Genomic DNA, 12,278 nt, shown 5'->3' with positions numbered 1-12,278 from the left:
TCTGAGCAACCTCACCTTTTCCTAGTTTTGCTTTGATAAATAGAAGCTAATTTCTTAACCAACAAAGTAGGGATAAAGTCAGCAGCCTCTTTTTCTGTCCCAGGACTACAACATGGATTAGATTTTAAAGAGGTGAGAACTTTCTAAGTATGAAACTAAAGGGAGAAAATACAAAAGGAGAAACTTCTCTAAATGAAAAATTGTCACATACTAAATTACAAGGGAAACAACTGTGAAAACATTTGCAATATATGTGGAAAAGAGTTTAGTTCCTGTGTGTAAAGTTCTTTTAAAGCAGCGAAAAATGTACATCCCCATAGAAAAACGTGTATAAGATATGAACAACAGTATGCCAAGGAAGAAATAATGATAGGGGTACCTGGCTGTCTCCATTGGAAAAGTGTGCAACTCTTGATCTCAGGGTCTTGAGTTCAAGCCCCACATTAGGTGGAGAGATGACTTAAATAAATATTTTTAAAAAGAAGAAATAATGGCAAACATTAAAATGCCCACTCCCACTCTTAATTTAAGATAAAAACACTATTAACTTTTTTCAACGAAATTAGTAAAATGTGTATCTTTTGAAATAATAATACTAGTCCTTTTCTGGAGGGTGGTTAGCAACTTGTATCCACAGCCTTTAATACGTGCCCATCCTTTGGTCAACAAGTCCACTCTCAGGGATTTATGCTAAGAAAATAGTTAGATAGTTTGTGCAATGTATGTGTGTAATGAAAAAGAAAATGGAAGCTCACTCAAAGTCAATAATAAAATATGGTATACTCAGATTTTAGTTTCTAAATACTATTCCCAACTAAAATGAACCAGGCTTTTTAGAGAAATATCAGATTCCAGGGCTGGAACAGGGGATGTACAGGCTGCCTGGAACATTTTGTGACAGAAAGCAAAAAAGTGCTCAAAAAATTACGGACACAGTTCAGAAGGACAAAGGACCCAATTGAAAAGGGCTCCCACAGGACAAAGCTGAGACAATGTAAGCATCAGAATAAATAATGACAGTCATAGAATATTTTAAAACAAAGCATCTGAGTCCATACTGATCTGAAAAAATAAAGGAATAGGTCAATAAAGAGGGGAGAAGGAAAAGCTCTTCCTTATGTTTGTTATTCCTTAGAATAACAAACAATGTGGGGCTTGGAAAGTCATCATAACTATTGTAATAATAGTTTTAAAATTATTTTGAATGAAAAAATTCAGTCAAGAGCCATCAATGAGTAGATGAAAGTTTGAGGAGGAACAGAATATTTTCAATCTCAAAGTACCCCCCTACAAATTACTTAGGAATTAATAGGGGAAATAGTGACTTTACAATGTCTTAATCCAGCAAATACAACCTTAACCAACGAATCAAAGTTCACATCACCCCTAATGGGACAAACCAATATTATGTGCTTCCTGATAGGATGCCCCTGAGAATATGATTTCTGTGGTATTCCTGTCGAAAGGTATTATCTCTCTCCAATCATGAGAAAATACCAGACAAATTGAAAGACCCTTTACAGGATAACTGGCTTCTGCTTTTCAAAAATATCAAGATCATGAAAGACAAAGAAACGCTGGGGATTAAAGGAGGCTTAAAGAAATATGACAACGAATTATAAGACTAGATCCTAGATGAGAAAAACATCGCTATTAAGGATATTGGCAAAATTTCAATATGAACTGCAGATGAGATAATATTACTTTATCAGTGTTACATGTCCTGACTTTGATAAACATACTATAACTATGTAAGAAAAAAAAGTAAGTTCTTAGGAAACACTTACTGAAATATTTATGGTTAAAAGGCATGATATCCGGGGCGCCTGGGTGGCTCAGTCATTAAGTGTCTGCCTTCGGCTCAGGTCATGATCCCAGGGTCCTGGGATCGAGCCCCGCATCGGGCTCCCTGCTCAGCAGAGAGCCTGCTTCTCCCTCTCCCACTCCCCCTGCTTGTGTTCCCTCTCTCGCTGTGTCTCTCTCTGTCAAATAAATAAATAAATCTTTAAAAAAAAAAAGGCATGATATCTGCAAATTATTTTCAAATGGTTCAGAAAATATACATTGAGAGAGAGTTGATGATAAAGAAAATGAGGCAAAATATTAACAATGAAGTAAATCTGAGGAGGCGTCTACAACCTTCTCTATACTATTCTTGCAATTTTTCTGGAAGTGTGAAGTTATATCGAAAGAAAAGAATAAAAAATCATAGCACTATGTCAGGATATTAAAGTGGAACTATTCTTTGGCAAAGGCATTTATTCATTGGCAAACAAAGATGTCAATATTGTTCAGTGAAAAAAAATAGCACAAGACTCATCCCCCCCACTTTGTTATGGTCATGTATGGAGAGCTGCATATCAAAAATCCATTGAAGAATTCAACATAGTGTTAATAACCCTCATCTCTGTATGGTGGAATCACGGAAGACACTGTTTGTTTCTCTGTATTTTCTAATTTTCCATCAATAAAAGCGAATTGAAAGAAACGTTTTTCTTTCTAGGTGACTCTTCTAAGAAGAAGAAATAGAGCAGACCATTCTGAGCCAGTCCGAGTCATGTTTTGCTTAATGGGTAGAAGAAAGAATTATGTGATCTTCAAATGTGCTTTCTCAGTATTCCATATGTAATTTATGTTTTTCTCCTAGACAGCTGCACCTTACTGAGGATTTGCTTACCCTTTTTCATTTATATCACCTGCCTTTACAAAAGAGACCACCAGATACAGGGGCTTGGAGTTGTCTATCATCTCTATCCAACTGTATTATTTTATTTGTGCCAAGCAGCTCTACTTATATCCGCCCTTTTAATTTCCATCCAGAACTCTGCTTCCAACAGCCCCTCTCCTCAGGCCTCCACCCCTCCCTCCGCAACCCCGAGTGTCAGTGGATGCTCAAAACCACAGGGTGGATGTGCTTGATCTTCCCGGAGCACCAATTTTCTTCAGATATGAGAAGGAGAAGATGTTATTATTAGAGTAAAACAAGCCATTACATTCAGCCAAATTGAACAATGACGTAAATTTTAAAAATAAGATGGGAAAAAAATAAAAATAAAATGAAACTTCAATTTAAAGTTCATAGGCCTCAGGCAAGTCTTTCCAGTCTAGCCCCTGGAATTCTGGAGGTACTGGTTCCTTTCTCATTCCCCTTTAAGGATTTTCCAGCAGAAGAGTTTGAGAAGCAGGGATCTGGGACATTCAGCCTGCTAACTGCTTCTCTCTTAGCCATTAATTCTTCTACAGCTTATGAAATGAGACCTCCCCCTCAGGAGTGTCTGCTCAGAAAGATGCCCTTCACACAGTCATCTTCTCAGAACTCTACAGCCGACAAGCAATGGGGTTCTTTTAAACGCTGGCATTTGAAACACACATAGCTCAAAACACACAAAAAAGGGAACAAAAAGATGATGGGATACAATTTAAAGGCAATCAATTTCCTAGCCACAGCTCCTGTGCACAAAGCGAGCCCTGGAGGTAGCCCAGTGAACCTCTGCAGTCGCTCCCAGCGGCCTGCTGTTTTCAGGATCAATTCAAAACGTATAAAGGCTTAAACTGTATACATTAAAAAGGAGGGGATGCCTGGGTGGCTCAGTCGGTTAAGCGTCTGCCTTCGGCTCAGGTCATGATCCCAGGATCCTGGGATCCAGCCCTGAATTGGGCTCCCTGCTCAGCAGGGTGTCTGCTTCTCCCTCAGGCCTCTCCCTCTACCCCCACCCCCACTCATGCTCTTGCTCTTTCTCTCAAATGAATAAATAAATCTTAAAAAAAAAAAAAGACCAATAGAATAAAGATACACAAGGGAAAAACCTTGGCACAACTGCCTAAGATTAGACTTAGACGGTTGTCTTTTATAGAAACAGAAAAGTTCAGTGCCCTAGGTCAGTTTTAGAATGTGCACAAAGACATTTTTCCCTTTAGGCCATTTGAATTGCCTGTAATGAAAACAGTCTCAATTATAAAAATTAATGCAAAATAATGGGAGGTCGACTCTTAAGAACAGATCTTTTTTTTTTTTAAGATTTTATTTATTTATTTGACAGAGAGAGAGAGCGAGAGCAGGAACACAAGCAGGGGGATTGGGAGAGGGAGAAGCAGGCTCCCCGCAGAGCAGGGAGCCCGAGGCGGGGCTCGATCCCAGGACCCTGGGATCATGACCTGAGCCGAAGGCAGACGCTTAACCACTGAGCCACCCAGGTGCCCCAAGAACAGATCATTTTGAAAGAAGATGAAACCGGTTTCCTCTGATGTAATGTTTACCTACTTGGTTCTTCTGCAAACATTTTACTATCCTTGACCTTGAAGGCATCCCTTAAGTGGAATAAAGACTTTTTGTTTTTAATAGCTAGAACACTGGAACCTATTCCTAGGTGGGAGAATCACTGGAACAGAGCATGCACACCTCACAACAGCACCACAATGTTTTCACTCTAAAGGGTCACTTTCAAATATAAACCATTTTTCTCTTCCTATTTCAGTGACATTTCGGTTACCTATTTTGTTTTGGGCTCTGCACCATGTCTGATTTGGTTAAAATCAAACCAAAGGACCAAAATCACCTCATTGGAAAGCAGCAGGAAGGCAGCGATCATATAAAATCCTGCCTTGTCAATAGCAAGCACTCAGGAAAAGGTGTCTGGAGTTAATTTGCTGGCCTGATAAACAATGTTTTTGAGAGGAGACATTTCGATGCAAGAAAGCAGCTTCCTCTAACTACCTCAGAAGTGCATCAGTGGATCTCCTTAGCTAAACAGCAATGAGACTACAAGACTTGAATCAACAAGCCAGCTAACTCTGTTGCTAGGTTCTCAGAGCCAACATGAAATAACATTTGGGGGCAGTCCCTGAGATCAACCAGGAAAAACAACCAACTTCTATTTAGCACAACACATGGCATAGAGGAGACATTCAATGATTGTCTGATACCTCTAGAGGGGACAATAAAGATGCTCCTGTGATCACCTACTATAAAGGTGTAGCACTACTCATTCAATTCATTCAACAAACATTGCTAGTGCTCTAGGCAGTAGGGATACAGTAGTGAGGAAACAAGTGAAAATTATTATTTTCCTGGAACTTACTTTCCAGTTGGAGTGGAGAAAAGTTAGACAATAGGTAACTAAATTATATAGTATATTAGTGCCACATGCTTAGGAGAAAAATAAAACAGGAAGGGGGTATGAAATGTTGAAGGGGAGTTAAGTCACCAGATATGGTGACCAGGGAAGAACTCCCTAGGAAGGTGACTTTTAGTAAAGATTTAAAGAAAGTGAAAGTCATATGGGTATCTGAGGGAAAAGCCTTCTGGACAATGGTGACAGCACATGCAAAGGCCCTGAGGCAGAGGAGTTTCAAGGAACAGCAAAGAGGCCAATGTGTCTGGGCACAGGAGATGAGAGAAATGGGGGCGGAGAGGGCAGACCACAGAAGCCCTGGTAGGTCCCAGTTAAGACTTCTGTATCTAACAAGAGAGATGGGAAGCAATTAGGATTTTTTAGCAGAGGAATGACAAGACCTGACTTAGCTTGTAACAGGCTCACTTTGGCTGCTTTGTGGAGAGTAGACAGCAGGGGAGCGAGGGCTTACTTAGCTGGGAAGGGAAGCTGTTTGTTTTAAAATGCAGAGTCTGGAGTTTGCGGTCTTAACGAAATCCCTAGGTGATTCTTATGTATAGTAAAATTTAAGAATGTCCATGTTAAATTATCTAAGCACTTGAGACAAAAATTCATTTTATGCATTGGGGAGGGTAGGTAGTATGGTGAGCACTGGGAATTGTGTAGGGCCGATGAATCACAGACCTGTACCCCTAAAACAAATAATACATTATATGTATATACATTTATATATGTATATATATATACACACATATATAATAAAAAATAAAAATAAATAAAAATAATATAAAAACAAACTGAGTTTAAGATCTAATGATTTGGTAGTCTCTAATCCACTGCTTCATTTTGCCTGTGAAGAAACAGGATCTAAGCCATTGGACTAAATTCAACTAACAACCTGTCAATTCGGCCACACAGTTCCAAACAGTGCTTCAGAAAAAGAACTGCTAAGGGAGTTTGGCCTCTTGCTCTGTGACACAGGACGCCCTCTGAGAGAGACCTCCTCTACAGAAAAGGAAAGTAGAGCTAATGTGATCATTCAGCGACTGTATTTGATAAGGTCACAGAGCATGTACTCCAGAAATATAAGTTTCAGGGTTCAGCCGAAAGAGAGCATCTGAGCAGGTGATTTTCCAAAATTTTTTAAAGTAAACTTTTTCATTCTCTTTTTAAATAGAAGTTACTGAGCACTTGTATCTTATTCTAAATAGATTCTATTTATATATTCTAAATTTTTATTAAAATACGCTCTATATATCTCAAAATTTATGACTACTACTTTTTAAATACACTAACAGAAATTTATATTCACAAAAATCATAACAATTCTTTCTGACTGAATTTCATAATGCTAGCAATTAGCATTTGTGTGGCACTTTGTAACTGAGATAGTGAATCCCAGTTCCACAAACTATACATAAACATTTCTTTCTACTTTATAGTCACTCTTCCATGCGCGCCTGCACACACGTATACCTTAACTAGTTTGTCATCTATTCAAGAACAAAGACGGTCTTCTATTTACCTTTCCTGTTTTTCTATTCCTTTTGTATGCCTCTGAGATATTTTAGGTACCTCCTCTGAATTCTGCAGCTCTCAGGCACCCAGGTGAATGCTCAGCTGACCACCGACTGACCCATCTTGAGCAATGCAACCCTGAGAATTAATTATCAGATTATTTTGCTCCTCTATTTATTCTACATCTTTGGCTCTATCACAAACAAAATTTAACAACTCCATGAAGCTAAAACCTTTATAACTGAGAGCCTTAAATACAGTAGAGCGATTTAGTGGATCCATGAGAACAAGTTTTTCATGAGAACATTTACATCCTGCCCCTCTTCTGTCCTTTGGCCCAATTTCTCGAAGGTATTTCAGCATTAATGCCTAATTTCCTATGAATTTCTATAAAGGCACATAATGAGTTGAATTTTTAAAAAGCATTCATGGCTCACCAGATGGTGTGTCACCCAGGGACAGGTGATTCTCTTGAACAGAGTGCAGGAAGTTGGCTACAAATAATGGACGCGGATTACCTTCGTGAGTGGAAGAAGCCTCGAGGTGCTGAAGTTTAAGGCCAGTGTCTAACTTCCGAGGCTTTGTAGACAGAAATAAGTAGCAGAGGACACAGACGCTGACGACAAAGGCAAGCAGAACAAGGGCAGCAGTTCCCAGTCCAACCAGGGCACCGATGCTGAAGAAACAGGAAGAACATCCTCACTGTCACACAAAATGGTTTACACATACACTAGAGAGAAGGTCTGAAGATTGTTCATCCTTGCTTCAGTCATTCCTAGCCAAACTATATTTTAGTATAAACAGTACATGATTGAAATCTATAGCTCACCTTTTGCTTTCATCAAATTCTTCTATTTTCTTTACACATTTATATGTTAACATTAGTATAGAAAACTATGTGAACTCATATGGCAGGTGAAAGGTCACGTGATTCTCCCGGGCGAGTTTAAAGATATTTCAGTCGAAGAAACCTCTATTAGTATATTTTAGGGGCGCCTGGGTGGCTCAGATGGTTAAGCGTCTGCTTTGGCTCAGGTCATGATCCCAGGATCCTGGGATCAAGCCCCGCATCAGGCTCCCTGCTTGGCGGGAAGCCTGCTTCTCCCTCTCCCTCTACTGTTCCCCCTGCTTGTGCTCTCTCGCGCTGTCAAATAAATCAATTTTTTTTAAATCTTAAAAAAAAATTATATTTTAGAAGGAAAAATCGTGTTCACCCACAAAAAATGAATAGAAAAATACTGACTGGTGCAAAAGTAGTGAAGCTCTACTGAGCCACCCAGGTGCCCCAAGCCTCCGACTCCTGATTTTAGCTCAGATTATGATCTCAGGGTGGTGAGATCAAGCCCCTAGACAGGCTCAGGCTGGGTGAGGAGCCTGCTTGAGATTCTCTCCCTCTGTCCCTTCTCCCCTCCCCCGACTCTAAAAAAAAAAAAAAAAAGGGAAGTAAATCATGGTATAATCATCACTGAAGAGTAATCATCATTGAAATGGTCATTGACAAGTAATGACCTTTTTCTTCATCATCATCCTGGCCTGCCTGCAGGCTTCTGCTATTTCCTAGAGATTAGGGCCCCGACAAGTTTGACAAGTACCAAAGAGAAGGAGGGGAGAATCTGACCAGGGAGGCTAGATGTGTTAGGGTTCTGGAAAAAAGGAGAACAGAATTAAAAGGGAGGTGCTTAAGCTCATCCCATTTATCCTTGATTTTACGAAATAAAGCCCCCTGCCATTTAGAGATTGCCTCCTTGGCCACAAGGGAGTGGAGTGAGACCTCCAAAGATACTTGTGCTTGGTTTATTAATGTCAGCCCAATCCCCCTAGCCCTGCACACAGTGAAGACTGGATAATTCTGTGGCTAGAGTCAATATATGTTTTATATTTAAATTGGAGTTTGCCCTCACTTGTGCACTCTCTTCCAATGGCGAGACTCCCTGGCTCTGGCAAGTCCTCTTTCATGTTTGTTGGCACCAAAGCTGACTTTTGTAGATTATATACATCAGGGAGGGTTAGGACTACGCACAGACACAGGGGAACATAAGCCACTTAATTAACATTATCCGCTGCACAAGACAGCTAGGCTGCCACACATCTAGAAAGATTCTTGAAATGAGAACCGGTTTTTAAAAAAATGCTCAAAGTAAAAAGTAATTTAGTCCATTTAAAAGTAAAATTGTCAACCTAATTAAATTCAACATGCATATTGTGAGCTTTTAATGTACACAATTTAAAAGCCCATCACATGATTTGTAGGAAAAACAAAGCATTCTCTTTCTGCTTTCTATTATAATTAAAGAAAATAATGGCAGCTTATCCCTTATCTCGTTGGTTAATGAGCGCTGAGAACACAATGGGGAGTCCGAGGTGCTGCCACCATTATTAACACCACCTTCATAATCTTGACAGACAGCTTGTATCACAGTTCCATTTTATAGGAGCGTTGCTTCATGCGTACAAAACTCTAGATAAAGATGAAACTCCAGGAATCTCCTAAAATAGTCCTTTTGACAACCGCTTACTGAACTCATGTGTTGCTCTGTGCAACTGGCATCATTTTCCTAGGTCCTGAAGCAGGTTACCAAAGGAAGCCCCGAGAGGTTAGGGATTTGGAGAAGGAGCAAAGATTGTGGTGGGCCAGACGCAGGAAAGGGAGAATTATCCTTTCCTCCCAGCACCGGGATGGCAGTCCGCTTTCCAGTCCCTGCGGGGGGTCTGAAGTTGCTGCCTCGTTCACGCCACAGTTCTCCTACTTAGCACCTTTGCTTGCCTCAGAGTAGCTGTGCTGTGCCTTTCTCCAGCAGCTGCAGAATCTCAGAACAACTGCTAGTGACTTCGGGAATATTTTTCGCAGTTGGACTATTTTCAATTTGGGCGAAGAGCAAAGAATGTGAGGGAGATGAAGCGCTGAATTTTTGCCTCCCCATTGTGTTCTCAGTGCTCAATAACTAACAAGATCCCCAGGTTTAACATTGCCAACAGATGCTCTCAGTTGAAATGATTTTTTTGTGTCCTAGGAACTGAGCTATACTGTCCGTTGTGTCCATGCTGAATGAAGACCCGGCAAGCTATTCGTTCTTCGTGCCCTCATAAACCTATCCTCTGCTGCCTGTCACTTTGGAACTATTCAAGGATCTGAGAATCCCAGGCACTTTTCCAATTGAGTTTGACTTAAGAGTTGCCAGTCTGTCGGAGGTGCTGCCACCATTATTAACACCTCCAAGGACTCAGAGCTGGGTTACTATGCTATTTTCCAAAAGGCCGGATAATATGCCAGTGCAATACTGATTACTTCTCCAAATGAGAGGGATAAGCTGCCATTATTTTGCAAGATTATGCCCCACTCCGGCACAACACAATGTTGTTAGCTGAACTTATTGGTAAGTGGCACTCCTTTTGAGATTTTTTTGACGCTTGCAATACCTTTTGGAAAAATTATTTTACTGCCTCAAGAAATAACATTTAAAGTCAGTTGCTGTGGACTGGACATGTGTGACAAATTCTGGATCATGCTAGAGGATTAGAGAAACACCACTCTTCCGCTTACTAGCAGAATCTCTCTCTTGTCAGGCATAAGCTAATTAGTTTGTGCGGAAACAACTGAAGGTGGGTTTGGAATTCTTTCACATTCATTCTCCAGGCAAAATCAAAGAATGGAGTTCAAAGGTTACAATCTTGGGGGGGGGGCGCAGAAAGCATTTTACAGTGAAAATATCTGCATAAATACTAGGTGGAATAAGTAAAATTCCCATCATAGGAAAAAGAGGCAAGAAAGACTCCACCTTAGAAAGTCTCTTGTCTTTCCAGTAATGGCCGAGTGGCTCAGGTGTTAAGAAAGGGGTGTCCTGAAAAAGGTTCTATGGAGTATTATAGCAAGTAAAACTTTCCCTGCCTACTGTAGGTCTGCAGTTCGGTTCTGGGTCAGTTTCGGATCATCTGAAAAGAGCAAATTATAAAGTCCTGTCGCTGTATGTGTACACACACACACACCTCTTTGATTTGTTCTCACCCTCGGAGAGACTTTAAATACTCTGGTCCTTGGTTAATACCTTAAAATGAGTCCCAAAGTCGTCCCCTTTCTACTCAAAGCACCAAATGCCCAAACAAATCAAAAAGAGAATGAAAACCTCCTCAAGTTATCTGCGTGTCTCCTCTCTGCCGGCGGAGCCTCCTGCCCGGAACTCGTCCCTGGCGGGCGTGGAGACCCGGCGCGGGGCTGAGCCGGGCCAGCCGAGCGGGTACCGCGTGCGCCCTGGGCGCACAGTCCGCGCTGCTCCCGCGCTGCTCCCGAGCTCCTCCCGCGCCAGCCTCGCCCGGGGTCCAGGGCCCACTCACACTTTTGGCCGCCACAGCCTGACCCTCACCGGACGGGGGCAGCACCGAGCGGGTCCCGGGGTCCGGGGTGGGGGAGCTCCGAGCCGGGCGCGCTTTGTCTGCTGGTCCCTCACCCGCCCTCGGAGGCTCCATGTCCTTCCTGAGGGACCCGACCCGAGCGGGCGACCCTCCCACTCCCGGGGTGGCACCGCTCGTCGCCTCCCCAGAGCCCGCCGCCAGCCCGCCGCCCTGCCCACCTGAGGCTCCACATATAGCTGTGCTTGTAGGGGAAGTAGCTGCCCGGCTCGCTGCAGCAGTACTTGAGGTCGGCGAAGCCGCAGCAGTAGAGCAGGGCGGCCCCCTCGCCGCTCCGGGGGCACTCGAAGGGCTCCACGAAGCTGTGGTTGAGGCTGTAGTAGCCCGAGCACACCCGGCTCGCCTCGCTCATCGCGGGCGGCTGCGGACAGGGGCACGCTTGCCCCTGGACCTGCGCTCGGACCGCACGCGTCCCGCGCCGCCGGCGCCCGCGCACCCCCACGGCCCGGGCTTTCGGTCGGACAGCCTGGGAGTTCAGCCTTCGCGCGCCTCCTCCGCGCTCTCTCCTCCCCCTGTCCACATGGGGTCTGGTCGCTTTACTCGCGCATCTCCCTCTCGTTACTGAGTGGCTCTTTTTTTCTGCCGGTCTTCGACACTGTAACTCTTCTCTCCCGCCCTTCGTGGGCTTTCTTCCCGCTCCCTTGACTCCCCTCCATTTCCCCTCACTTCATCGACAGCCTGGGGAGCTCAGCAGGCACACACTGCACGCCAGAGAGCGATTTCATCCGAAGGCAAAGTGGAGGTGCCATGTATGTTTGCCGAAGTTGCCGTCTGCCTGCCCGAGGACAGGGCAGGTGGGGTCGGGGCAAAACAGAGCGGGGCCGGGGGAACCTTTACCCACCGCGGGCCACCGACCCACGGAGCTGCGTAGTGGGCAGAACCAAAGACCCTGAGCTACCAGGGTGGGGGTGGCCGGGGAGGCGTACTCCGTCTTTGAGAGGTACACGTGAAACATTAAAATCTGCCAGTTAAAAAAAAAAAAATCAAAGACAGGAACAAGGTTTTTCACCAAAAAGCTAGCCATGCATTCCGTATTCTGTGAAATGGCCTGCAAAGGGAAGGACAGGCCAGGGATTCAGGGAAAGAAGATGAGGACTTTCTGCAGAGACAGAAAGAGAAGGCGGCAAAGGAAGATAGGGAGGAAGAGACCAGCATCCCTTGTGAAGCGCTGCAGAAATTTCTCTTGTTTGGTACTCTCGTTTAGTGATGCATTTGTTCACAAAGTCTTTTAAAATCACAGTAGTA

General features: G+C 43.2%; 1 protein-coding gene across 1 annotated transcript in view; it reads right to left on the bottom strand.

The window, feature by feature from the left end:
- Positions 1–11,385, bottom strand: part of SHISAL2B (shisa like 2B) — a 20,979-nt gene extending 9,594 nt beyond the window's left edge. The window contains exons 1-2 of the mRNA XM_021702126.1: positions 11,195–11,385; positions 7,148–7,305 (exon numbers count right to left, since the gene is read on the bottom strand). Coding sequence (XP_021557801.1) covers positions 7,148–7,305; positions 11,195–11,385 — 349 coding nt within the window. The remainder of the gene's footprint in view (positions 1–7,147; positions 7,306–11,194) is intronic.
- Positions 11,386–12,278: the final 893 nt, after the last annotated feature.

Source organism: Neomonachus schauinslandi, chromosome 7, assembly GCF_002201575.2.
Source record: "Neomonachus schauinslandi chromosome 7, ASM220157v2, whole genome shotgun sequence".
Lineage (NCBI taxonomy): Eukaryota > Metazoa > Chordata > Mammalia > Carnivora > Phocidae > Neomonachus > Neomonachus schauinslandi.
This window is presented reverse-complemented; position numbering and strand designations above follow the sequence as displayed.